The sequence below is a fragment of the Penicillium psychrofluorescens genome (genome assembly GCF_964197705.1).
Source record: "Penicillium psychrofluorescens genome assembly, chromosome: 2".
In the NCBI taxonomy this organism is placed as follows: domain Eukaryota; kingdom Fungi; phylum Ascomycota; class Eurotiomycetes; order Eurotiales; family Aspergillaceae; genus Penicillium; species Penicillium psychrofluorescens.
The window spans coordinates 3754408-3780204 of NC_133440.1; the positions used below are offsets into that span (position 1 = coordinate 3754408).

Below are 25797 nucleotides of genomic sequence, written 5' to 3' on the forward strand. Positions count from 1 at the left end.
GAACAAGAAAGCTCCCCAGCGGGAGAACTTTGGGTCCTTGTATGGGGTGGCACGTGACCCATTCCCTCTTATCGCCTCAGGCGCATCGCCGCTCTTCTTCACCTTCATCATCCTTCCTCGACTTCTCCCTTCGTTTCTCTCCTCCCTCTTCTCTTTTTCTTTCTTGTGGCTATTTCTGTTTCTACACTTGCTTGATTTACATCCCACACAAAGATGGCGACTAAAGCGGCTTTTAAGCGGGTGAGTCTTCCGGCCGATATGCGCATGAACATGAAACGAAGGATTAACAACCTGGACAGCTCACGCGAGAATACCAAAATATCCAAAAGAATCCACCTCCATTTATTATTGCCCATCCATCAGAGACGAATATCCTCGAGTGAGTGCCTCCGACGCCCCAGCAGGGCTTGAATACGCTGACCTGGCCCCCGTATCATAGATGGCACTATATTCTCACCGGCCCTCCTGGTACTCCGTATGAGAATGGACAATACTGGGGCACACTGATGTTTCCTCCCGAGTACCCTTTCGCCCCGCCCGCCATCCGCATGCACACCCCCAGTGGCCGATTCCAACCCTCCACGCGACTGTGCCTCAGCATCAGTGATTTCCACCCAAAGTCCTTCAATCCCGCATGGGAGGTGTCCACAATCCTGATCGGCCTTTTATCTTTCATGACCAGCGAAGAGATGACGACCGGCAGTGTCAGCGCGTCCGAGGCCGAGCGGCGAGTGCTAGCAGCCCGATCGCGGTGGTGGAACTCGACCGGAGGAGGCTCACACGTCAGCGCCACACCGGGCGTCACCAAAACAGCCAAGGGGATCAACAACGTCAAGGCAGGCGATGGTGGATTGAAGTTTCGCACGGAGTGGCCCGAGCTAGATCAGGAGAACTGGGCGTGGATGAAGGAGCATCGCATCGACACCGCCACGGGGCAGATCCTCCCCGACCCCAATGCGCCGACCAAGTGCTCGCCGGAGACCAGTGCCCTGCGTCGGCGTCCCAATGGCAGCGCCCCGGGACTCGGGGCCGTGATGGAAGGCGGTCATGTTGCGCGCGAGGCCGGACAAGGGTGGGCGCGGCGGAATCGGGTGTGGCTTGGGCTGGCGGTCATCTTTGGATATGCGCTGCTGAGCCGGCTGGTGCGGGACGTGCAGGGTTAAGTTGAGCCCGGGAGGAACAATAGTTTTGAGCGTTGAAGCATCACGGCGCATTGATTTAGATCTACTGGGTTCAGGTGTAACATACTACTAGGTACAACCATTACTGTCAGTAAGGCCGTACCGACTAGAAGAGAACGCCCGATCGGGCTTGTGCTCAGCTTACCTTTGCCCCCCACTAGTAAGTAGCTAACTCACCCGCCACCCACTTCCCTCCCCCAGATTCATCAAATCATTCCTGCCTTTCTTTCCAACTACATATTCTAATCTCAGCTTCCCCCGGCTCTTCCTGCATATCCACTTTCCATTGGTCTCTTCCTTCCTCCACCCCCTTTCCCCCTTCGGTCCCATGGATCGTCATCCTCCCTCATCTTCGTCCCCAGCCGCTTCTCGGCATTCCCATTCAGGTTCGTGCTCTCGTTATCCCACCTTCTACATCCACTAGTGCTGCTCCATGCCCCACTCGTCCCTCCTGTTCGTGCCATTTTGTCCTGTCCTTGCCGGTGGCGTTGCATGTCGAGGCGCGAGGCAAATCCATCTACACTATCTCATTCCCCCCGGGATGGCGCCCGCGTGAGGTTTCCTGATTCGTTCTTATCCACCGCTTTGTTCCGCCGCAACGGTCCTTGTGCTAAAAGGGTTGGGCTAGAATCTAATTCGAAACCCACTGGGTCTGTGGATCGGCCGTCGTACACTTTCATCGGACACGACGATGATTTGACCTCGAAACGAATCAAGGATGCCAATGCTCGAAAGAAGATCCGCTCCCATGTCATGCGCGATGTGCGCCGCCGCGAAAGGCTCGCGGGCACAAAACGAGTCTCGCGGCGCGAGAGTCACGCCGGTGAATCTGATGCGGTTCCGACCACATTCGAGGATCAGGATTCGGGGGAGCAGACCCTCGTCCTAAGAGCTGCGTCCCAGTCTTCTGCCTCGTCGTATACCCTCGAAACTGAAGATGACAATGCTAAGACAAGGCACCGTCGAGGGCGCCCGATCAAATGGAGGGCTGGCTACGATGTCCGATATCATTATTCCCCAAATCCGAAGTCTTTACCTACCTCCTGGTTCAGTGACCCTTTCTCTGTGCTACCGGGTGCCAGTGAATCTCCTTTAACGGTGGAAACATTGGTATTCTACTGTAAGTTTTATATATTCACTGCTGCTGTGCCTTCTTGCGAGCCAGCCATGCACTAATTGCTTTTTTCTTGTGAGACATAGACTAACCTCGGGGCTGAAGGGAAAAATGTCTTTGTTCCAATCACCTTCCCCAATGCCGACATGAAACACGAGACCTCGGAAGTAGAGTTAATGGTCCGGTCCTCATTCTCCGATCCAGGCAGCTTCTTCGGCTTGATGTGCATGTGTGCCGCTCATCGAGCCATGCTAAACAGCTACCGGTCTGGCTCTATGGGATCGGAAGAGCGAAAAGGCCTGATTTTGAAAGATCCCGATTATTGTATGATGAAAGTCAAATCTATCCGAGAAATGAATGTCAAAGTGCGCGATCCCACCAAGGCACTCAGCGACGAGGCATTCGACACCATTGTCAATCTCCTCACCGGCTCGGTAGGATTCCTTTGGACACGCACGGTCAAGATGCTAATTCCTCCTAGTTGATCGTCGGCCTGTTCGACGAAGCTCGAATTCACCTCACTGGCCTCAAGCGCATGGTGGAGCTGCGTGGCGGAATCTTGGACGACAGCATTCGCGCGTCATCAATGTTGTCTGCCATCCTCACGTAGGTGTCTGACCCTCAGTATTGTATCAGTGTAGCTGATGAATGTAGTACCGACGTTAAATCTGCCTCGGGCCTAATGACCAAGCCCGTTTTCCCCTTGACTTGGGATGCACAACCCATTCCCCAAGAGATCCAGCAGCGGGTCAGGCCGCCGGCATCATCGCCACTCAGCCGATTAGGGTCTGGGTTCTTCTCTAACACTCTACTGAGCGCTCCCCTCCTACGAATATTGGATGTCGTCCGCGATGTCATCTTTTTCAATGCGGCTTGCCGATCTACACCGGCTGCGGTCCATGTTGACCATGATTTCTTCCGGGTGCTCAACTGTGAAACCGAGCACCAACTACTAAGCTATGTCTATACAGAAGACCAAAGCCCAGACGACCTCTCACGAAACTCAGAACTGGAGCTGCACCCGATCGAGGCCGTCACCCGCGTGGCATCGATCTGTTTTCTCAACCATTTTCTGATCTACTCCCCTTCACAGTCAGGGCTGGGTCGAGCCCTCACAAAACATCTCAAAGCAGCAGTGAGCAATTGCAAGCTGCCGCTTGTGCTCCGCTTACCTAAAGAAAACCTTGGGCTCTTTGCCTGGGCGTTATTCATCGGAGCCCAGGGCTCTCTAGCTCAGGTTGAAAGGCCCTGGTTTGTGGATTTATTGGCACGAATCGCTATGATCTGCGAGTGGCAAACTTGGGAGCAAGTATCCGAGGTCTTGGCTGATTTTTTCTTCGTTCCCAGCTTGGATGGACCGAGCTCGCAAGGACCGGGCTGGAAATCCATCTGGGACGAGGCCATGGCTGGCCTGGTATTTTCCGAAACGGAGGATGCATAGAGCCTGGCGTAGAAATAACTCGCATTCTGTACACAAGTAAATTATTGATGAATGGATGAATGAATGAATAATAATAATCATTGATGTCCTCTACAGTTAGTTCATTATTGCTGTCTTTGTATACTTCAAATAGTTTAACTACGTATCACGTGGATCCATTATGTCATCTGAGCGATTTTCTCCGGTCGTTTTATTCGCTGGACTTTTTTTTTCTTCTCCTGCATCATCACATCTTCACCATGGGTTGGTTTTGGGCAGATCCTCAGCCAAAGGCGCCAGTTGCGCCGAGTTCCCTCGCATCATCTGCGGCCTCCCCTCCGGTCAGTACTTTCTAACACTGTCCGAATCCTCGCAAACTAACGTTATCAACAGCCGGGATGTCCAATGCACGAGTCGCGTCCGGCAGCACCTGCGCCACCCGCTGCGAAAATTCCTAGCAGTTGCCCAATGAGCCCAGACTCGCCCTTCTACACGCCTCCGCAATCGCAGTCCGCACCCGCGCCGCCGCAGCCTCCGACGTCCGCCCCGGAGAAGCCGGCGTCGACATTATCCAAACTGAACCCCTTAAACTACATGTTCGCCTCGATCTCGCAAGAACGCGCACCAAACCAAACAGTTGATCTCCCCGTTGACCGCGAGCTGTCCACCATTCCTCGCGGCGACTCCGAGGGCAACTGGGAGTACTCCATCCCCGCAGCAGATGTACAATGCCATGCTGCGCAAGGGCTACACCGACACTCCGCAGGATGCAGTGGAGTCCATGGTTGCAGTACACAACTTCCTGAATGAGGGTGCATGGAATGAGATTATCAGCTGGGAGCGCGTTTTCGCCAAGGGTCTCAAGGGGGGGTGGGAGAAGTGCCGGCGAGGCGAGGAGAACCTGAATGTGGAGCTGGCCAAAGCTGAGATGATGGGAACGGTGGATCAAACCTCTGAACCGCGTCTGATCAAGTTTCAGGGTCGGCCGCAGGAGTTGACCCCCAAGGCGCGCATTCTGCAGACGATGGGCTGGGTGTACCCGGCCAAGTTCGGGTGAGTTTGTACTCTCCAACACGCCATTTCGACCCGCTCACTGACATTCATCTTTCTTTGCAGCACCGAACCGCCATTTGACCGACACGACTGGTTCGTCCAGCGCATGACACCCTCGGGCCCGAAGGAGGTTCGCTATGTGATCGACTATTACTCTGGACCCCCGGAGCCAACGGGCGAGCCGGTCTTCTACCTCGACATTCGACCAGCCCTCGATTCGCCTACGGCTGCGGTCGAACGGCTGATGAGGTGGGGAGGGGATGTCTGGTGGAGGGCCAGCGGTGCTGCGGTCCGGGAACAACAGTGATTTCACCTTTGCAATCATCACTTCTCCACTCTATTTCTGTATATCTAAACAACCATTGCGCGGCGCTTTTCCGAGGGATTTTATGTGTGTGTGGGATGCTAATATTTTGTTGCTTCTTTGTATCTTATATTCCTTTCCTTTGTCCCTAACGAGGCATGTGTACAATCAGACGTTTGTATATTCTATTTTCCATTTGCTTCTCTTAATGCTTGGATTATCTGGATTTAATCTAATCTTAACCATAGACGTATGGATCGTATGCTGACAGGAAAATGTAAAATGTATCGTACAAAGAGAAAGGAAATGATCATGCAGCCACTTTGATAAATGGCAGTAACCGATTCAAACCGTCGCGAAACACAGCGTAAACATCTATATGTTCGGAGACAACTGGTCATACTTGACACACTGCTCGACGCTCTCGATACTGGCCTGCAGTAACCCGCGAGCTTCCAAGCCCACCCAAACGCGGAGCATGGAAGTGTCACCGGAGCGAACGGTCTGCAAGAATGTGCCACCAGAACCCAGTTGTCGGAGTATAGGAAGCGCACTCTTGAAGAGGTCCAGATTCGAGTCAAGGCTGCGTCCGATGCCCTCCAACAGGAGACAGGAAATGACGACGTTGACAAAATCGCCCTCGAACCGGACATGATGACTGCGAACCATAGTCAATACCTCACTGAGGACGTCGCCGATCCTGATGTTCCCCAACGCAAATGTCCGGGACTTGATACTCAGGACGAGATGTTGCATCTTCAAAGCGAAGATATCCGGGTCGATGACCTCTTCGGGTGTGCGAGACCTCTCGCACATGAGCTGGCCGGCTCTATGGCCATCGAACTCGGCGATGGCGCGGAACAGGTCCAAGAAATTCCGGCGGTTCTTCTCGTTCAGCTCAGTTACGAGACCGGTGTCGATGAAGATCAATTGCGGGCGATAGCCTTCATCGTTGAGCTGAGCGAGGGCGGTTTCCCAGTGCTTGGCGTTGCCTGTATGCGGTCGTAATCGTGCCAGAACTGCTTCGGTCACATCAACCTCTGCTCGAGTTGGGGCATCGGTGGCGCGCGAATGCTTGCGGAGCGACAGATCGAGTTCACTGGGCTTGTAGAACCGAACCATGATGTTGCCCGGGTGTAAATCTGCGTGAACAAAGTTGTCGATCAACAGCATATGCAAGAAGGCATCCAATCCCTCGTTGGCAATCTCGTGCTGATAGACACCGCCTCCGATTTCCAGGAAGGTGGCTAGAGGAATACCTTGCGCAAATTCCTCCACCAGCACCTCGCGCGTCGTGTACTCCAGGTAAGGGTAGGGGAACCAGGCGGTCGTGCGAGACCTGAATTTCTGACGGAACATGACTAGATTTGTCGCTTCGATGCGAAGATCTAGTTGTAATTTCATCATCTCGCCGAATTGCTGGACCTCATCGGGGAAAGACAGCCAATGCATCGTGGGGATAGCATTGATGAGCGATGCAAAGAACGACATGATCCGCAGATCTCGGCGGATCAACCGCTCGACTTTGGGATGGAGCACTTTGATCGCCACGTAGGACGACGGTACTCGTTGCGGCGTACTCTTCACCAACACATCGACATTCTTGCGAACCCTTGAACTCAGCGTCTCAGGCTCTTCTCCCAGTTCGTGGTCATTGGTTGCAGCCAGATTTGGCTTGAGTTTCGCTTTGTATACTTGGGCAATAGCCCCAACCCCGAGGGGTTCTTCTTGGAATTCCTCGAATATCTCTTCGAATGGAAGGCCGTTGAAGGCCCTTCGGATGGTGCGCTTGGTGTCACGCAGAGAATGTGCGGGAGCATTTGAATGGAGAGATGACATGATATTGCACATTTCAGGAGAGAAGATGTCGGTCCGCGATGCAGCCCATTGTCCAAGCTATTCAAACAATCGTTAGTCGCTGCTGATGATCGAGCGCTTACTCGTGGAAGCGAGGTTACTACTCACCTTGATAAACGCTGGCCCTGCACGCTCCATTGCGTTGACCAGGAACTTATACCACCAAATTGTTCCCGTACGCACTCCATTTTTGGTTCGCACCTTGCGGCCCAGCCATATTGCGGGCACCGTCACGACGACAGGAACGAAAATGAAGGCCAGATGCAGAAACCGGAAGCCCGTCGCAATCGGATCATAGACATAGCAATACAAGAAGACATACACCGAGTGGCAGAGCTTGGACAGGCCGTGGGCGTCGGTCGGTACTTTCTTCCGGACCTCTGCGCGTGAGGCCTCGAGCATCTGCATCTCCCCGGTCCTTTCATTGTCCTTCGTGTCTTCGGCCAACTTAAGAAAGGCGCTCGGGCTCAAAGCCGCCATCACCACCCCGACGAGCAGGGGTCCCCTCCTCCGGGGGAGTTTCGGAGTCTGCGCCCATGATGTGCCGAGACGTCGTGATATTGGTTGTTGTGGAAATCGACGGAGCAGGGGTAGACTCCTGTGTTTCAAGCAAAAACGGGCGGCGAGGATGGCCGCCCTCATGATCTCATGCGGCCGGTGGTGGTCAGTAAAGAGAAAACAAAGAAGACAGTCAATAAGAGGAGACTCGCTGATCGACACGTGACGTCATTGCCCACCTCTACTCCTGCTTCTACTTCCACCCCCCATGATTGTGCCTCGGTAACCACTCCTCACAACGACGACTGACTGATCAGGAACACCATGACTCGCAACGTGCCTCCCACACGTCTCATCCAGAGTCTCTTCCCGAACCCGTCGTGACCCACATTCCAGAGACAAAGACATTCCTCGACCCCCCGGCTCTTTTATCCGCTCCCTCACTAGCGCCTTGCCTGATCCGGTGGTGCCTGGTTCTTTGTTCGGCAGCTGTCGATCATGGTGTTTTTGCAGCGATTCCCAGTCCTCGCGAACTGCTATTCCCCCCTCCGTTTCCGGGCGCCTTGGCCGTCTTATTGAGGTGTCAAAGACTGGACGATGTAGCAATTAAATTGGCCACTTTAACCTGCGGCCAGCATGTGGCCGTTCTTTTCATCCCTCACACCCTCTCGGACCCTGCCGCGAATGTACTTCACCATGGGCCGTATATCGATCAACCGTGATGTCGAGTCCAGCCGAGAGACCACAAAGACCTCCTGCTGGCGCGACTGGGGGGTGGTGCTGATGTGGAGCCTCTTTGGCTACATGTGTATTATCGCGACCGTCTTGAGCTATTTCAGTCCTTCGGTGCTGCCGCTTGACTTGATCTCGCTGCTATTTCGCAAAGATCTGTCGCCGTTCTTTGCCTTTTCGAGCGGCCCAGGGCACTTTGCCAAACCGCAGGGTTTCAAGATTGTCGCTCTGGTGCCCTTTACGTACCATGAGCGTACTGAGATCCTGGACTGTTATTTGCAGGTAAGGCACATTGACAATAAACCTCTGGTGTTGATCTAACGCATCCCAGAAAAACATGGTCGGCAACCATGGTTTCCTCGACGAAGTAGTCTTCATCCCCCAAACCAACAATACGGACAGCCTGGACCGGGTCGCCGAACTCGTGGAGAAGACCTCCGCGTATTCGATGTCATCTGCGGGAAGTGAGAGGGAGTGGATGGTTGCAGAGAACAACGTGATGTACATCCGCATCGACGGCGATGTTGTCTTTTTCGAGGATCAGGCTATTCCCACAATCGTCAAGACCAAGCTCGACAACCCAGATTCGTTAATAGTGTCCGCGAATGTGGTGAACGAGGCCGCAGTGGCTTCGCTCCACAGTCACCCAGGCATTGCTCTTCCCTATCTCCCCGAACTGTACCACGTCGAGCAACCATCAAGGTCCAGGTCACAACTGGAACAGGACTGGCGCGCCTCCAGCCTTCCCCGTTGGGAAGGGCCGCCGGGCTTCAAAGTCGAGAAGGGCTTCTCGCCGCCATTCGTTGGCCATCGGTGGCTGATACCATCAGATCCCAGTTCTGGTAGAGACCCGATTGCCGCATCTGTCTATACCGAGACTGGACCAACGCTACAAGACTGGACAGTTGGTGCTCAACAGCACTACTCTTTCCTGCACCATCTCGAGGCGAAGGATCTCAGTCGCTACAAATTCCCGATCTGGGTGGAACCGACAGAACCGATCAGCCAGAATTTTGGCTGCTTTTGGGGTAACGATGCGGAGGAACTTCGTGATATCTTTCGCCGCAGCGACTCGGATCAAGATGAGCTTTTGACAAAGTGGGTACGACCTGATGGCAGTCGTCCGCGCGTCGCTATTGACGGGAAGGGTCTTGTATCGCACTATTCTTCCCATCAAGGCGCTGCTGGTCTTGACTCTACGGATCTTGTGGAGCGGTACCGAGCATATGCGCAGGAAAATGTGTGTTTGCAGATGGCATGACAGCGAGCAATTGATAGATGGTAGATCTGATAGAAAGCGCGCATATACCCTGTCGTTTGGTACATACTCCGTGTTTTGCGGTTTAGTTAGAGCATCAAATTCATTGCACTTCTAGTTTCTTTGTTCATCACGATCTGTTTGGCCCGTCTAATTCAACGCTCGACGGTATTCTCAGTCTTGTTGGGTGATCAAATGCCGTGGGGCATGATCTTTCATCACATCCTCCATTATACTCCGATATTCCGAGGATAGGGCGCCAGACTAACGGCATGAGAATCAGTATTCAAGATGACTTTGCAGGACCAAAAACACATACCTCATTCTTCAGCAGTTCCTGCACGAGAACAACAATGTTATCCCGATCCTTGGCTACTTGGACCTGGTTCGTCTCCTCGTTGCCTTCAGAGGTATCACCGCTCATGGTTTTTTGGAGGATCTCAGAAACCTCTGTGTGTTGCAAACAGTCCAAGACCGCGACACAGCCGGCGTGTTTAGTCGCCATTAGCGCGAGTGCGAACCAGCCCTCGCTGCGGACGACGGGCCATTGCGACTGAGTGATCATTGCGCCGACAGGCCGCGCAATGCCCTGGTGCTGATTGTACAGACGATCAAGGAGAGAGGAGGCTTCTTGGTCTCCATCGCGAGACTTGGGACTGAGCGTTCTGCAAATAGACGCGATCGAGCGTCCAATCTCTGTCTTGATGGGCGAGGAGTCTGTTTTATCAAAGAGAGACAATAGTAGGGACAGGTATGTTTGACTCTTCTCCAAGGATTCAGTTTCTTGCTCAAGCGGAGCAAGAAGACGCGATATATTCTTCATCGAGGAGATGATGGTTTGGCGAACAATGCTAGCAGCCGCAAACTGAACTTGCGGGACAGAGTCCAACCCCCATAGTCGCGAGACGGCGGGGATGAGACCCGCAGCGCCGAGACTGAGCCTGTTATCATCACCAGCGATTGTGAGATTTTTCAAGAACCCCAGTGTAGAGTGCAAAACTGCGCCGCGGGCATTATCTCTCCGAAGAACAGAGATTAGTTCCTCGTGGATTTTCAGATCCCGTACCATTGCTGTGCAGACCTCGTCCGAGCGGGCGAGATTTCCGAGCATGACGCAGGCACAAATCTGGAGCTGATCCTCGGAGGCTGTTACCCATGACTTCAGTTTCTGTGCGAGCTCTGAGTGCAGTGGGTACTTTTCTGCGAACAATGATGAGGCTGAGACCTCGCCCAAGCTCTGGTTTATCTTCAGTCGGAGCTGAGACAGAGTCTGAATGTCTTCGGTGGAAGATTGGTCGACCTCAATTGTGAATGACCGTTGGAGAACCTCCAGTAGTTGTGGGACCATGTCGTTTGATATGCAAGCATTTTGGAACTGTTCCTTCTCCAGGTAAGTACTGAGACTGTTCACCACGGTCGAGAAATGGGGGAAAGTCGTGCGGGTGTCAAGAGCGAGTTCCGTCAGTAACAGTACCGTCCCATCAGGAGACTGTTCAACGCCTTGTTCAGTAGCAAGTTCGATCAGGTCGTACGCGTACTCCAGTAAAGCAGCATTCTCCTGGATTGTATTTCCGCCTCTTAGAAGGGATAGGAGAATATATGCCGTCTTGTTCGTCGCCATCTGAGCATGTGCAGGCTCTGGGGTCTCGTCAGCTACTCCCATTGTTGAAGTAGTAGGAATCCTCACCGAAATCCATGCAAATATTGTATATCACTGGTATAGCCACAAAGACCAATTCCGGATCAAGGAAAAACCGGAGTATAGCCAGAGTGTAGTTATCCTTGACCACAATGTCGCGATTTTCATCTGTCAAGGTGTTAACTCTGTCCATGGAAAAGCAGAGATAAAAGCATACCGGTATCGGCACAGGAGTTGCCAACCAGCCGCAAAGAATGAAGCAGCAGGTCGGTACCAATCGCATCCGTGGAGGCTATGACCTCCAGAAAGAATTTCAAAATTCCCGATTGGCCGTATGGAGCACGCCATGACGCTAGAAACATGATCAGTTTGGGGATATCATTTCTGAGGTAAACGAAACTCACAATCCCGACTCCCGTTGGCCAAGACCTCGGCTGTCTGAGACAGATATTCCGAGTTGCAGGACCAGAGCTTATATAGAATGGTGCGCACCTCGCCCAAGGACTCGACATTACGTCCGCCACGCCGGGAATCTGCATCTGCCTGTTCCAACGAGGCATGGAGTTCCTTCAAGTCGTAGCTAGTACCTTCGTCGGCTTTTTGGATGATGTTCTGCACATTCATGAACATGCTCTTCTGCTCCTCTGGATCGATGGTCTCGGTGCCCTTCGTTAAAGAAGGGGGAGATGGTGACAGATCCGAGGTAAGCTGTTCAGCGGGAGGAAGCACCCAACCGGTGGCAGCACCATGACCGGTGGCCGATATCCCACCTAAAGCAGACATCTCTGGGGAGTGGAATGGTTGACCAGGGAGACTTCCAAGTGAGCAAGCAGCCACAAAGGAGAGGGTCAAAAGTAGCCAAGCATTTGGTTGAGCTCAAAGTCGGGTTCGTGGGGCGGGTCTAGCTGGGTCGGGCAGAGCAAGGGGAAGAACTTAGTTAGTGAGAGCAGCTAACTGACTAACTAATCATATGGCGTGACGGGGCCGATGGTTCATGATAGTAAGATAATCTTCTTCATCAACTATTATCAATCATTCCCTTCACTCCGTAACGGTTGTGTGCTGCCTGAGGCTGTCAGGCATCCACATCCTTGGGAGCTACAAGGAAATAATAACAGTAAGAATAATAATAAATAATGTCTGTGTGAGTCCATTATTATTTGATAACTAAGAATGTTTCTTGTCAATGTGGTCACTACTGCAAGTAATTCATGTATAGTAACCAACTGGTGTGGCCCGTCCGGCCAAGAAGCGCATCGGCCCAACTGGCCTGATCTTCTTCCTCCCTCAACTCTTCCCCCGAACAGAACCACTGGCGCACCCCTCGACGCGTTTAGGGAGAAAATTGGTCTGGTGCTGCTCAATTGACTCCGGACACCCTTATCTGTCATCACCTTTTCTCTGAAGCCTCCCTACCGACTCCTTCACCATGACGCGCGCTCAACAGACCCTCTCCGTGCTCCTGCTCGTCTCCTCGGTATGCCAGCTCCAATCCCGATAACTCAACCAACTTTTATCTGTGTCACTAGCTCACAGTGCCACAGCTCTACCTCTCCCTCTACTTGGGTCTTGTGCCCCTGAATGAGACCCTACAGACCGAGGTCATCCCCGTGGTACGTTGCAGCTCTCCCGACCCCCAATCCGGCCAAAAAAAAAAAGACAAACACTGATGTCTCCTTTTCTTTTTTTTCCCTCTCTAGCTGCCTTTCTACGCGCTCATCGTCTTCGGCTGTTACCTACTCGGCCGGCTCGGTGTCGCCATCTTCACCTTCAACGACGTCCCGGAGGCGCACGCGGAGCTGCAGAAAGAGATTGAACTGGCCAAGATCGAGCTGCGCCAGGGCAAGGTGGACGTGGACTAAACGATCTCAAGAATCCACCTATTCCTCCGACTATACCAATTACCAGAGCGAATGCTACAACATTGAAGACATACTCTCTCCCTCCATGTAAATCAATTCATCGGATATCTTCGTAACAGGACATGTCCTGGAGCTATGTACTTTTGTGTGCACCCCGGAGAAAAAGCCAAATGGACCACCAATTCAATGCTTTTTAGATAACGGGATACTCCTTGGCCAGGGCGTCGTGCTCGTCAATGTCCTTGGCTTCCCAAGGATAGCAGATCCACACATCGCCCGTGGTGACCGCGGCGTGGTACCCACCACTCGCCATCATATCGCTGGGCAGACTACCCTTCTTTGGCTTGTCCTTGTTCTAGCCCGAAGTCAGTATACACACATGATATGGAAGGAACCAAAAAAAAGACTTACGTGCAGGACAAACACGAAGAAGTTGGTCTTCTCGGCCTCGCGACCGAGATGCTTCTGCGCCAGCTCGACATCCTTCTGCAGCTCGCGCACGGCATATTCCAGCGTCGTCCGGGTGTCATCGACCTCGTCAACGATCAGAATGTTCTTGCCGATCAGGTTGGCCATCTCCAGCGCGGACAGGTCCAGCCATTGTGTGCGAGTGACCTTGGTGCCGGGGGTCTCTTCTGGGTCGCCACGGCCCAGGTCCTCGTACAGCGAAAGACCAATGGCCTGGATGGGGATGTTGGGGTCACCGGGGCGCTTGAGGAAAGACCGGAGAATGCGGGCGGGCACATAACCACCGCCGCCGATGGCGATCATGAGATTGGGGTGGAACTCTTTCAGGATTTTATCCCCGGACTCCTGGCAGAGTTTGTGGACCTAGAACACATCAGGGAAAGTTCTTTCATTTTTGCCTGTAGGTGGTGGCGGGGTCGGACCTGGTTGTAGGTGACATAGAATTTCTGCGACATGGTGGCGGTTGCAAACACGACGGGTGATCAGGCTGCAGGGATGGAGGGAAAATACACAGGCTAATATCCTGCACGGAGAAAGTAGGAACCGCCAGGAGAGTCAAGGAGTACAAGCCGAAGGAAAAGAAGAGGAAGAAGAAAAAAAAAATTTGGCACCCGTCTTTATCGGGCCGACCGACTGTGGGGGGGCTTATCAATGCGACAGGCATAGTTACATGCTGCGATCTCCTCCTACTACTGCTATTACTACTACTACCATCATTTATTTTAACTACCATGGCTGAGACTTCATAATCTGCAGAAAACGCCATACCCTAATAAATGCGGGGTCTCCAGGTCTTGGTCTGATGCACCCGGTTAAAGGCATTTCAACAGCCCCGAGCTAGCCTGTTGGGTATATTCCGGCGTTTCTGGCTGTTTCTGGTTGTTTGCAATTTAGGCCTAAATGGCCCTGATGAATATCCGGAGAGGTCTATAAATTCACTATGCGTTCACGGTCCAAACCCCAGGCTCAGGATTGAAACTCCTACAGCAGCGATCTCATCTCACTTATCCCTCACCATGGTGTCCTTCTCCAAGCTAGCCCTGGGGCTGGCTGCTCTGTCCGGTGTCCTTGCGGCCCCCAGTGAGCTGTCCAAGCGCCAGACGATCACGACCAGCACTACTGGCACCAACAACGGCTACTACTATTCCTTCTGGACCAATGGAGATGGCACTGTCGACTACACCAACGGCGATGGTGGTGAATACAGTGTCACTTGGTCCAACGCCAACGGTGGTGACTTTACCTGTGGAAAGGGCTGGAATCCAGGCAGTGCTCAGTCAGTAGATCTGAAAGGCCTACATGAACAAGCTCATTAACATGCACACCTCTCTAGGGACATCTCCTTCTCCGGTACCTTCAGTCCTAGTGGAAATGCCTATCTGTCCGTCTATGGCTGGACCACTAGCCCCCTGGTTGAGTACTACATTATGGAAAGCTACGGAGACTACGACCCGGGCTCTAGCATGACTCACATGGGCACTGTCACTTCCGATGGCTCTACGTACGACATCTATTCTCACCAACAGGTTAGTGATAGCTGGAAATCATAGGTCAAAATAGTTCTGTGCTTATTCAGTGCGTCTGCAGGTCGACCAGCCCTCAATCAGCGGCACGGCCACCTTCAACCAGTACTGGTCGATCCGTCAGAGCAAGCGATCCAGCGGTACCGTCACCACAGCTAACCACTTCGATGCTTGGGCTGCTCTGGGTATGGACCTGGGGACCTTTAACTATCAGATTCTCTCGACAGAGGGATACGAGAGTAGTGGAAGCTCGACTATTACCGTTTCGTAGGCTGGTCAGTCTGATTGGAATAGGGCGTGGAAGTATATAGGTCAATGCAAACTGGGTACTTGATGAATTGCTTGTCATGCTATGTAGGGTAGATGCTGTAAATATGCGATGGGGTATTAGGGTATATACACTTTTGGTGGCGCAGAACAAAGACGTTGGAACTAAACAGCAGGGCCCCTTTCCACTACTGCATCAGGTTTGATCTGGAGAATCTCAAATCCACCCTCGTCCCGATCCTCGCCTTTCTGAGGCCACAGGATATGGTGCAGAACAATAGCCCGGATCATCATATAGCAAACGAAAAAGTACATCAACAGCAACGGGAAAACGGCAACGCAGCCAACAATGTTAATGGCCTTGCAGGAAAATGCCTTGCCGATGGCAAATGTGGCGGTGATGAGTGCAGTGTTGGGAAACACAAACGAGAACCAAGTCATCGAGAAGACCATGCGACCTGGTCCGATGGCTGATATGCATGCTGAGCTTGCGATAATGAAGAAGAATATCGCCAACCTTGCTGCCCGTTAGTTATGAAGAGAAGGTGAGATGGGGACCAGCTTACCCCCACAACCACAATGCTGCAAAATCCACAACCACCTTAATGATATCGGCCGCCAGCGGCCCGTTCCCCATAAAATCAGCCGGGAAGCACCGCTTCGCCTCGGAGGCCATATTGACGAGCCCCGCAACGGTGAATCCGCTGGGTCCCACAGATACAAACATACCAGGGCGCAAATTCTCCTTGGGGAGTTTCTGCGTCATGAGTCGGTAGATGAAGGCCGAGTAGACCATCAGCGAGACCAAAAAGCCGACTCCCTGGATTGTCGTGGCGCCAATAAGGATCGGCAGGGCGCGCGACGGTTCTAGCTTCTCGCCCAAGACGCCAGCATGAGGTCCGATGATGAGCATAGGGTACGCAGGGAAGATCCAGATTGGAGTCATTTGTGCAATGGTAAAGGTCTGGGTTGACCATCTGGAACACATCAGTATTGTCTCCTTCATCAAGAGATGCAAGACATACAGAAGAACGTAGATTCCCGCCGAGAACATCACCGCAAGTGTGGCATCAATCCAGAACAAAATGCCCACTGCTCGTTGCAACCAATCCCCCGTGCTGCCGGCGCCGTACTGGGATACATTGATCAAGATCGTTCCAAAGGACACCACTGATGCCGGCACAAACAAGGATTCTGTTGGGTGGAGGAAAGATGCCTTGAATGTATACGGATAATAGTAGAATCTTGCGATCAGAAGACCCCAAACCATGATGTATAGTGCAATGTTGGTCAAGAAGACAATATCCCCAATGGTTTTCAAACCTCGAAACCGGTAGGGTACTGCATTTTCATTAGCCATTTCCCCAATTCATTTTTTTTTTTCATGAGGTCTTTACCTTGATATAAGACATTGGCCAAGCCACCCGTGGCCATGGTCAAGGTAAAGTAGGCCCAGGTGACGTGTCGAATGCGCTTTTTCCAACTAAGACTCGTGGCTGACGCATCGGTTCTTCTCCGAGAAAGACTTTCGCCATCGTACGCTGGTCCACCAGGCAATTCCTTACATCGACGGTTCGATTCAGCGGTGGCCCGTGATGGCACTTGCTGCAGCGCGGCGACGAGCGCCGTCGTATGGACATCCCGTACTCTGCTACCGGGACTGTCTTCCTGGTCCACGAGGTACAATGCCCGCTCGGCATCTTCGATGGTGGGGGTCCGATAACCATCCTCGCCACGAGTTCGCTTGTGCCGGATAGTCAAAAGGTCGGCCATGACGAGTCCAAATGCAATCTCTTTGGTTTGGACGCCTTATCGTATCGGTGCCAACTCACTACGGAGGCAGCGGTGGCCAAAAGAACCAAAAGCACAGTCAGAGAGGAAGTGCAGAAGATGAAAAAACCCCAGCACCCAATCCACCAGGGTGGCTCTTAGAGAAAGCTAATCCAGCCGGCCCCATCCGATACGGAGTGTCGTTAGGATCGACGGCGGGCATGCATGTGGAGGTTAAGAATGGTCCGTTCAGCCCTGTAATGACGACCGAAAGCCAAGATGCGGGTAGACAGTAGTGCGCGGGGTTTATATGTGCAGAACATGAGACAAAGGTTAAATCCATGGCCGACGTGGCAATGGGGCTGATCGTTTTCGGTTTCCTCGGGAATCGGCACCGGTCGCAGAGATAATAACAAGTGCCGCAGATGGTGCTATGTATAACATAATCGGGTGTCTGGAATGCCTCTTGGCAGGTATCTATGAGACAAGACGTACATAAATATAGTTTAAACTCTCTACCTATACACATTGGCGCAAAAAGCCAAGCAATCGGAACTACATCACCAAAGCGGACAGGGCTTAGGGCAGGTCCAGTCACGGGCTGGATACCGAGGCATCTCCTGCGCCATCGTCATAGAGACCGGAACTAAACAACTTCATCTTTGCGATCATGCCGGGGGTTACAGATATTCGCCGGTCGGTGCTGATCACAGGGTGAGTAACTAGGGCGTTATCGTGCGGCATAGCCCTACTGACAAGGATCATAGATGCTCTCCTGGCGGCATTGGGAATTCGCTCGCGCGTGAGTTTCATCGCCAGGGCCTACGCGTGTTTGCGACCGCCCGCGATGCCGCTTCCATTTCAGACTTGGCCGATGTTGGCATTGAGACCCTCAGTCTGGTGGTGGATGACACAGACAGCGTCAAGAGCTGTTTTACGGATGTAGAGTCCAGGCTTGGAGACAAGGGCTTGGACTATCTCGTGAACAATGCGTGAGTGATCCCTCTCTACCTGTATAGAGACTATTGATTGCTAACAAAAAACAACAGTGGTCGAAGTTCGTCTGAACAGACATTCCTTGTTGAATATCTCCCCGCTAATTCATCGTAGACTACACGGTCCCGGCCATGGAAGTCGAGTTGGCCGAGGTCCGGAAGACCTTTGAGACCAACCTTTTCGCAGTAATCACCATGTGTCAGACATTCCTGCCACTCCTGATCAAGGCCAAGGGCACAATTGTCCAGATTGGATCTATAGCCGGGGTGAGTCTTCCTTTATTGGTTTGTCCCAGTTGTGCTGACTTGGTTTCTTAGATCATCCCATATGTCTTTGGATCCGTTTACAACGCCTCCAAGGCCGCATTGCACTCGTTCAGTGATACTCTTCGTGTGGAGCTGGCTCCATTCGGGTATGTTACTTTTCTTCCTGTTCTCTGTGCTGGGATTGATAATAATAAAAATTCAGCGTCAATGTCACCACTATAGTCACCGGCGGCGTCCAGTCTCGAATCGCACGTACCGAGCGGACTCTCCTGCCGAATTCGATGTACTCTCCCATCGAGGCCGAGTATAATCGCCGCGTAACGCACAGTCAGGATGGTGCCATGCCTCATGAGGCCTATGCTCGCAGTGTGGTCGCGCAGGTGCTGTATGGGTCGGCGCCGTGGCGCTGGTTGTGGCCGTGGGCGCGTGGGCGCAAGAGTTGGGTCTGGGAGGGCAATCGCAGCTGGGTGATCTGGTTCCTTGCTGGAGGCTGGGCGTGGTCCGGGCTTTTCGGTCGGATTCTGACCAATATGTTTAAGTTGTACAAGATTAAGGGCGGGGGCAAATGATGTCTGGGTGTTTCCCAAGCTAATGAAGTACTCTTATTTATATATCACAAATCTAATTCTGCCCAAAGTATAAAGAAGATCATTAGCTTCGGTCTATTCCTGGACCAATTAACGTAGCGATCTCTACGTTAATTTGTTGTAGCATCGAAGGTTTCACTACTAGAAAGACCTAGATAGGACGAGGACTATACTTTGTGATTAGGTCGAATTCGTGGATCAATGCATCGAGGTTCCGTAGCAGTCGACTCCTAGCGTCGCATGCCACACTATATCTGTTTGTTAGTAGTCAACAGATATATATCCGTGAGATGTAGAAGTAGATATATATGTCAGACAAGAGCACTTTAAAAACCCGAGACATCTTTCTCCATGCACACCTCAGTACATTCCTAGACTAATGTCCTCTTATTTTACTCATCGAATACATTAAAAGCCACCGTCATAGTTCTTTCCTGCTACGCCCGATAGACCCGCTGAGTCAGGCCAGGGCACCCCTATGATTGGCTGCCTAGTCGCCCAACCGGTGGTGCCTCAGGCTGCCAGCCATCGTCCCGAGAAGGAAGCCGTGAAAAAGAAAGCTGGTCTCCCGAATCATCAGCCTTCCTACCCCCTCTTCAACACAACCCCAAAGGGCCTCCCAATACCACTGCCCTTGTTTTAATCTCTCCTCTCCTTCTTCATTCATTCATCATGTTCAAGCTCGCTCGCAGCAGACCAATCGCTGCTGCTTTCAGGGCCGCGACGGTGAGATTCTATTCTTCCCGAGCCGTTGGTCTATCGGGCCGCGTCTCGGTAGATGGCCGTTACTGACGCCAAAATTGTACTCTAGGAGTCCTCCGTCCAGAGCAGACTGGCTCTGCAGCAGAAGCGCAACCTCTCTATCCACGAATACCTGTCCGCCAGGCTCCTCAAGTCGGTTCGTATAACCCGCGTCGGATCTCGGCCGCAGATTCTTTAACCATAATCGGTTGCTAACGGAGGAGGCAGTACGGCGTTGGTGTCCCCAAGGGCGAGGTTGCTCGTTCTCCCGAAGAGGCTGAGGCCGTTGCGCGATCGATCGGTATGCATATCTTGTCTGTTGTTTTCGACGCGCGCCCGGCTAACAGGGGATAATATAGGAAACGATGACATGGTGATCAAGGCCCAGGTTCTGGCTGGTGGACGTGGTAAGGGTACCTTTGACAACGGTCTGAAGGGTGGTGTCCGGGTGATTTACTCGTGAGTTGGATTTCGACGAAGCTTGCTTGAAAGACGACTGACTGAGCGGTGCTGCAGTTCCACCGAGGCCAAGATGTTCGCCGACCAGATGATCGGCCACAAGCTCGTCACCAAGCAAACCGGTGCCGGCGGCCGTATTTGCAACTCAGTGTACATCTGCGAGCGCAAGTTCGCCCGCCGTGAGTTCTACCTCGCTGTCCTCATGGACCGTGGTACCCAGTCCCCCGTCATAGTCGCCTCGTCGCAGGGTGGTATGGACATCGAGACCGTCGCCAAGGAGAACCCCGATGCCATCCTGACCACCCCCATCGACATCAACGTTGGTGTCACCGACGCCATCGCCCGCACGATTGCCACCGACCTGGGCTTCTCTTCACAGTGCATCGAGGATGCCAAGGAGGCCATCCAGAACCTCTACAAGTGCTTCATGGAGCGGGATGCTACTCAGATCGAGATCAACCCTCTGTCGGAGACCTCGGACCACCAGGTCCTGGCCATGGACGCCAAGCTGAGCTTCGACGACAACGCCGAGTTCCGCCAGCAGGAGGCCTTCTCGTGGCGCGATCCCTCCCAGGAGGACGCTGATGAGGTCAAGGCTGCCGAGCACGGCCTGAACTTCATCAAGCTGGACGGTGACATTGGCTGCCTGGTCAACGGCGCTGGTCTTGCCATGGCCACCATGGATATCATCAAGCTGAACGGCGGCAGCCCCGCCAACTTCCTGGATGTCGGAGGTGGTGCTACCCCGGCCGCCATCAAGAGCGCCTTCGAGCTGATCACCAGCGACCCCAAGGTGTCTGCCGTCTTCGTCAACATCTTTGGCGGTATCGTGCGCTGTGACGCCATTGCCCAGGGTCTGATCAACGTCGTGCAGGACATGGGTCTCCGCACCCCGATTGTGGCCCGTCTGCAGGGCACCAACATGGAGCAGGCTCACAAGCTGATTAACGAGTCCGGCCTGAAGATCTTCTCGATCGAGGACCTCCAGAACGCCGCCGAGAAGTCCGTCCAGTTCTCCAAGGTCGTCAAGATGGCCCGGGAGATCGACGTTGGCGTCGAGTTCACCCTGGGCATCTAAGGTGGAGACACTCGCGATTTGCAGGGGCATCACATACTAGAAATCCTTGTTTTGAATCCCGGCCGTTCTTGTGTCATTTATCTTTCTCTTTGTCACTGTATTTTTGTGTGTTCCTAGGGCTCTTTTTTCGATATCATTTCCTAATTGGAAGGGGACGTGCGAGTTGGGTTGTTTAGATGCCTGCCTGTAGAGGATAGGAATGTCTGCTATTCTGGATCTTCGCCATAATAAAACATGTTGATAGCCAGTCATAGTCTGTTCCTCCATCTGGTCTTGAATTTCATTTGGTTGTTCTCTCCGCCGCCGGTATTTCCTCCTTCCAGTAACATCTCCCGCTCACGTCTCTCGGTCAGAACTCCAGAACACCAAGCCTGGAACTTTGGGAGGCACCCATTTTTCGTCAAAGGCCCATATTTGCAGCCTGTTCTGACCGAGAAGCACAACGAAATCACTGTCTGCGCACATCGAGCAGTTCCCCTCGCGGGGCCCTGAACCGCACATAGAGTATCGATGTACACCAGGCTTCCAAAGTATGGATTTGAGGATACATGTCCCTTCAGTTTCGGTGGATCGAGAGTATGCCAGGTAGTTGTCCACAGGGAACATGGGCAAGGAGAACAATGCGCTTGGAAGGAGATTCAACCCGATCGTGTTCTCACCAGGCTCAAGCGAACAAAAGCATAAACCTTTCTGATCAGTGTCCTCGTCGACATATTCAAAGAGAGTGGTGCTTTGACACCCGCCAAACTTCATTTGTCCAAGAGCAACGTGTCGCATTACGAAATGGTTGCCTAAGGAGATATTTTGGTATCGTGAGAGCACGCGGGAGACTGCGCCGGAGTCGTGGATTGAGAATTTTTGCACATGCAGCCGAAGGTTGGAGGTCTGGTCAAATTTGTCTCGAAAGCTTTTCTTCTCCCAACTAGCAACCGTGATCTGATTTTCTGGAGCGTGCAATGCGACCAGTTGGGCCTTACACCCAATATCAATTTGCCGAGTGACCTCGGAATTGAAACACCAGTGAACCAAGTAGCTCTCGAAGCCGATAACAACCTTGGTCCCATTGATGAGGAAGTGATAAGTAGGGTCTGTTGAAGGCAGTCGGAAGGATTTTATCTCGTGGGAGTCAAGGTTCCAGACATGACAGTATCTGTTGTTCCCTTATGAGATCGCGAAGGTGCCCAAGTTATAGAAGGAAAGCAACATACCCTCGAATGGTGATAGCTGCTAGAAAACCTTTGGAGACGCGAACGAGGAGCAGTCGATCTCGATTTTCAGTCATCAGACGATCTTGCTTGCCCGTCCACAGGTTTATGGTCCCGATTGAGGTGCACTCGGTCTCCTCTTCGGGCCAGGCTAAGACTCCATCATTGAACACTAGGTTTGACTCAAGACTAGGAGATATGAATAGAGTAGATTTGAAATCTGCTGCGATGATTGGCCGGCCGCACTCTTGTCGAATTCTTCTCTCAAGGAGTTTGGTTAACTGCCGAGGCGAGGATATCGACGACACATCATTGCCTGTACTGGCCCGATAAGCAGCACGGCAGACTATCGAGGAGGAAAGCACTTCCTGCCATCGCTTCGAAACCTATAGGTCGAGAGTCACTTGTCAACCTGCTGGGACAGGAAGGACAGGATATACGGTGATCATACCCTGCGACAGAGGACGACATCGACTAGCTCCCAGTACTCGACAACCAGAGCGACAATCTCCAGCGGCAAGGTGCCGACCAAGTCGCGTTGAAAGATCTGTGGATTGAGGCGACTCTTCACCTCGCGCCATTCATCCAGGACGAGCTGATCCAGGATGCCACGGTATCTGCGGTTGGCTGATCAGCAGGTAGACGCTAACTCGTTCAAGACAGGGTGTTTCATACACAGCTTGACGGGCCTGTTTTGAGCTGAGAGCGCTGAAACTGGCTATGATGGCCTGAACGTTGGGGTCTGGCTCCATGGCAGTCCGGTGGTGGGTGGCAGGGAACGGAAAGAGAGGAAGAAGAGAGAGCCATGACACCTAGTTAGTACTTGGTTATCTTGATGACCGTACCGAGAAATATCTCAGATCTAGTTCATCACTAGTTATTGCCTAGGGAGAACTAATAGTCGATCCGATCGTTGCGCCCGTTCAGCTCTCGCCCCCCTTCCCCGCAGCCTGAGCAGCTCTGCTTTCTTCCCTTCTGCAACTCTCTCTCTCTCCCCTACACCTATCCTCACTGCTCCCTCGACTTGCCATTTTCCTTCCATCGCCCCTGCCATCCAATTCTTCGATCGCGCAATGACTGTCCCGATCCCTCGTGCGTGTTGATCTGCGCCTGGCTTGGGCTTCCGCGAGATTCCCACGTTCTCCTCCCGCACGAGCTGTAAACGGCCATCGCGTCCGAACCCCCTTCCTCGTCACCACCACCACTCCCCCTCCCGGTGGCCTCTCGCGGGTTCGCTACCACCGCCTCTTCTACACCTCTTCCTGCGCATGAAATGAACAGCTTCGCCGATCCTCCAACCGTGAGAAACACTGTCGCCGGGGCTGCACTCGCCCCGGGATACACACGCAACCTTCCGGTTCTTTCATCGTCCGGGCCGCATTCTGTTGCTGCGAGGGAGATGGCTGCCTCGTCTGTGACGGCAGGCGGTGCCTCTGCACACGGCAGCTCCGATGGCGACCGACCGGGAGTTACTACCAATGGCTCGGTGGATGCCAACACCAATGCTCCCAACCAGACGATCGGAGCTGCTGCGGCAGCTCAGCAGCCCAAGGTCGTGCAGACTGCCTTCATCCATAAGCTCTACAAGTACGGTGTCCCCCTATATTGTAGCCTCCGATGCCCGTGCGCCCGATCTAGTCCGCTCACAATCGCCGCAGCATGTTAGAAGATACCAGTATCCAGCATCTCATCTCCTGGTCGAGCACCAACGATAGCTTTGTCATGTCCCCGACCTCGGAGTTTTCCAAAGTCTTAGCGTCAGTCCTTTGTCCCTGGAAATACCCTCATGCCGCTGACTCCCCTCCAGCCAGTACTTCAAGCACACTAATATCTCCTCGTTCGTCCGCCAGCTGAACATGTATGGGTTTCATAAAGGTGTGTTTGCTCCCTGCAGGCCTCTTCTCCAGCATTCGCTGATCCACGTCGGTAGTGAGCGATGTGTTCCATACAGGGTCCCCGGATTCTGCCCTGTGGGAATTTAAGCATGGGAACGGTAATTTCAGACGCGGCGACCTGGTCGGGCTACGAGAAATCAAACGACGGGCATCCAGACATGCTTTGATCCATCGGGACTCGTTCCCTAGCCACAAAACCGCAATATCGCAGCCTGGTACCCCAGCGGAGCCGGTTCCTGATGCGACGGAGGCTCGGTTGATGACTCTCGAGCACTCGCTATACGACATGCATAATCGTTTGTCGCGCGCCGAGGAGGGCAATGTGGCGTTGAATTCGAAGTGCCAGGGCATGGCCGAGAGCCTCGCCAAATGCTACCACGTAAGTTCGCATCGGTCCGGATATGAGGCTTTTGCTAACGTCGTCAATTACAGTGGACACACTCGATCTCGCGGTTTCTTCTGGCTGTCGTCCCCGATAGGGAAAGCCCTCTACATCGTGATGGTATTCCAGGCTCTTCCCATTGGTTTGGTATTTTAATGACAGTGCAATAGTCTCCAACATGCAAAGGGAAGTAGAGAGGCATCTCGACAGTATACGCGCTCTCGAAAACCCGCACGACTCGCTCATGCCTCCACGCCAACCGTACTTTGGCAACATGCCCGTTGAAGCCGGACCACCTCTCTCGCCTCGCCAAATGCCGCAGGATGACAGCCGCCGACAGTCTATGATCCGGCCACCCGTTCCTCCGCACCTCGCGGTGTCTCCTCGCCGTTATGGCTCGATTGGTGGCCCCACTGCGTCAGCAACTTATAATCGACCGCAGGCCCACCCAGTTGCTCCGCAGCAACAACAAGCGATGCCGCATCCTCTGTCTGTTTCCACCCCGCCGGGACCTAACCTTGCCCGCAGGCACACCTCTGCCGACATTCGGCAACACGGCTGGCCCCCGTCGGGCACTTCTCCCCTCCCTCTGGGCACCGCCGGTCCTGGCCCTTGGCCTCCGTCTCCGCACCGAGTACCGATCTCTAGTGACCAGCAAGTTCGAGATGTTTTGGCTCAGTACGAAATGGGTGGTCCCCGGCGACTGCAAGACCGATCCCGTCATGCCACCCCACCGACGAACATCGATTCTTCCCCGTCCTTGCTTGGAGTGGACAACGGCTGGTCACTCGGAGGTTCTCGATTCGCACGGCAGGATTCCTCTCTGCCCGCGACACGCCGTTCGAGCATGGCGAGCAACGTTCACTCCTTGCTCAACCCTGCCGATACTGCGGAACGGCCTGACGAGGACCAGAACATGTCGGAGGACCGCAAGCGGAAACGACTTGAATGAACGGGCACTTCAACAATGATCGAGCAATCTTCAGCATAGGGCAGGCGCAGTCGTTGCCCACCACCCATACATTATGTCCGTCGATCGCATTTTTGACTGGGTTTTATATCCCGCCCCCCTCCTCATTTCCTTTTCTTTGGACTGCACCTGTATAATTGAAGCGCAGCGAACGGCCAGTTTAATCTGGATGTCCCCTTTGTGGAGAGCATTGACGGCCTCCGGTTTCTGCTTCTGCGCGCACCCTTTTTTTTTTGTAGATGTCCAATTTCTATTTTCTTATTTTTTTTTTT

The 25797-nt window shown here is 53.1% G+C and overlaps 13 protein-coding genes across 13 annotated transcripts; 8 read left to right on the top strand and 5 right to left on the bottom strand.

Annotated features, from left to right (window-relative positions):
- Window positions 1–213: 213 nt before the first annotated feature.
- On the top strand, window positions 214–2905 carry PFLUO_LOCUS3596 (Ubiquitin-conjugating enzyme E2 6; the record flags this gene model as incomplete). The annotated part of the gene is made up of 6 exons (XM_073780859.1): window positions 214–240; window positions 300–379; window positions 440–1158; window positions 1810–2301; window positions 2401–2729; window positions 2777–2905. The coding sequence occupies 6 exons, from the start codon at window positions 214–216 to the stop codon at window positions 2903–2905; spliced, it is 1776 nt and encodes a 591-aa protein (XP_073637672.1).
- Window positions 2906–4183: 1278 nt separating this feature from the next.
- PFLUO_LOCUS3597 (holocytochrome c synthase) lies at window positions 4184–5075 on the top strand (the record flags this gene model as incomplete). The annotated part of the gene is made up of 3 exons (XM_073780860.1): window positions 4184–4438; window positions 4482–4768; window positions 4832–5075. 3 exons carry the CDS (start codon window positions 4184–4186, stop codon window positions 5073–5075), a joined length of 786 nt encoding a protein of 261 aa, XP_073637673.1.
- Window positions 5076–5447: 372 nt separating this feature from the next.
- Window positions 5448–7409, bottom strand: PFLUO_LOCUS3598 (uncharacterized protein; the record flags this gene model as incomplete). Its single annotated transcript, XM_073780861.1, has 2 exons — window positions 5448–6968; window positions 7038–7409. 2 exons carry the CDS (start codon window positions 7407–7409, stop codon window positions 5448–5450), a joined length of 1893 nt encoding a protein of 630 aa, XP_073637674.1.
- A 714-nt stretch (window positions 7410–8123) lies between these two features.
- Window positions 8124–9420, top strand: PFLUO_LOCUS3599 (uncharacterized protein; the record flags this gene model as incomplete). Its single annotated transcript, XM_073780862.1, has 2 exons — window positions 8124–8441; window positions 8491–9420. The coding sequence occupies 2 exons, from the start codon at window positions 8124–8126 to the stop codon at window positions 9418–9420; spliced, it is 1248 nt and encodes a 415-aa protein (XP_073637675.1).
- A 171-nt stretch (window positions 9421–9591) lies between these two features.
- PFLUO_LOCUS3600 (uncharacterized protein) lies at window positions 9592–11839 on the bottom strand (the record flags this gene model as incomplete). The annotated part of the gene is made up of 5 exons (XM_073780863.1): window positions 9592–9681; window positions 9737–11055; window positions 11105–11224; window positions 11274–11408; window positions 11461–11839. The coding sequence occupies 5 exons, from the start codon at window positions 11837–11839 to the stop codon at window positions 9592–9594; spliced, it is 2043 nt and encodes a 680-aa protein (XP_073637676.1).
- A 646-nt stretch (window positions 11840–12485) lies between these two features.
- Window positions 12486–12918, top strand: PFLUO_LOCUS3601 (uncharacterized protein; the record flags this gene model as incomplete). Its single annotated transcript, XM_073780864.1, has 3 exons — window positions 12486–12533; window positions 12601–12669; window positions 12757–12918. 3 exons carry the CDS (start codon window positions 12486–12488, stop codon window positions 12916–12918), a joined length of 279 nt encoding a protein of 92 aa, XP_073637677.1.
- Window positions 12919–13111: 193 nt separating this feature from the next.
- Window positions 13112–13841, bottom strand: PFLUO_LOCUS3602 (uncharacterized protein; the record flags this gene model as incomplete). The annotated part of the gene is made up of 3 exons (XM_073780865.1): window positions 13112–13273; window positions 13330–13749; window positions 13809–13841. The coding sequence occupies 3 exons, from the start codon at window positions 13839–13841 to the stop codon at window positions 13112–13114; spliced, it is 615 nt and encodes a 204-aa protein (XP_073637678.1).
- Window positions 13842–14402: 561 nt separating this feature from the next.
- On the top strand, window positions 14403–15180 carry PFLUO_LOCUS3603 (uncharacterized protein; the record flags this gene model as incomplete). The annotated part of the gene is made up of 3 exons (XM_073780867.1): window positions 14403–14662; window positions 14720–14912; window positions 14974–15180. 3 exons carry the CDS (start codon window positions 14403–14405, stop codon window positions 15178–15180), a joined length of 660 nt encoding a protein of 219 aa, XP_073637679.1.
- A 558-nt stretch (window positions 15181–15738) lies between these two features.
- On the bottom strand, window positions 15739–16949 carry PFLUO_LOCUS3604 (uncharacterized protein; the record flags this gene model as incomplete). The annotated part of the gene is made up of 3 exons (XM_073780868.1): window positions 15739–16153; window positions 16202–16517; window positions 16574–16949. The coding sequence occupies 3 exons, from the start codon at window positions 16947–16949 to the stop codon at window positions 15739–15741; spliced, it is 1107 nt and encodes a 368-aa protein (XP_073637680.1).
- A 667-nt stretch (window positions 16950–17616) lies between these two features.
- On the top strand, window positions 17617–18777 carry PFLUO_LOCUS3605 (succinate--CoA ligase beta chain; the record flags this gene model as incomplete). Its single annotated transcript, XM_073780869.1, has 6 exons — window positions 17617–17660; window positions 17714–17938; window positions 17996–18003; window positions 18057–18208; window positions 18260–18354; window positions 18411–18777. The coding sequence occupies 6 exons, from the start codon at window positions 17617–17619 to the stop codon at window positions 18775–18777; spliced, it is 891 nt and encodes a 296-aa protein (XP_073637681.1).
- Window positions 18778–19467: 690 nt separating this feature from the next.
- Window positions 19468–21073, top strand: PFLUO_LOCUS3606 (succinate--CoA ligase beta chain; the record flags this gene model as incomplete). Its single annotated transcript, XM_073780870.1, has 5 exons — window positions 19468–19521; window positions 19607–19693; window positions 19765–19837; window positions 19896–19995; window positions 20053–21073. The coding sequence occupies 5 exons, from the start codon at window positions 19468–19470 to the stop codon at window positions 21071–21073; spliced, it is 1335 nt and encodes a 444-aa protein (XP_073637682.1).
- Window positions 21074–22723: 1650 nt separating this feature from the next.
- PFLUO_LOCUS3607 (uncharacterized protein) lies at window positions 22724–23030 on the bottom strand (the record flags this gene model as incomplete). Its single annotated transcript, XM_073780871.1, has 2 exons — window positions 22724–22895; window positions 22954–23030. 2 exons carry the CDS (start codon window positions 23028–23030, stop codon window positions 22724–22726), a joined length of 249 nt encoding a protein of 82 aa, XP_073637683.1.
- A 521-nt stretch (window positions 23031–23551) lies between these two features.
- PFLUO_LOCUS3608 (Flocculation suppression protein) lies at window positions 23552–25507 on the top strand (the record flags this gene model as incomplete). The annotated part of the gene is made up of 6 exons (XM_073780872.1): window positions 23552–23865; window positions 23937–24035; window positions 24086–24153; window positions 24209–24552; window positions 24606–24675; window positions 24726–25507. The coding sequence occupies 6 exons, from the start codon at window positions 23552–23554 to the stop codon at window positions 25505–25507; spliced, it is 1677 nt and encodes a 558-aa protein (XP_073637684.1).
- Between the last annotated feature and the right edge of the window lie 290 nt (window positions 25508–25797).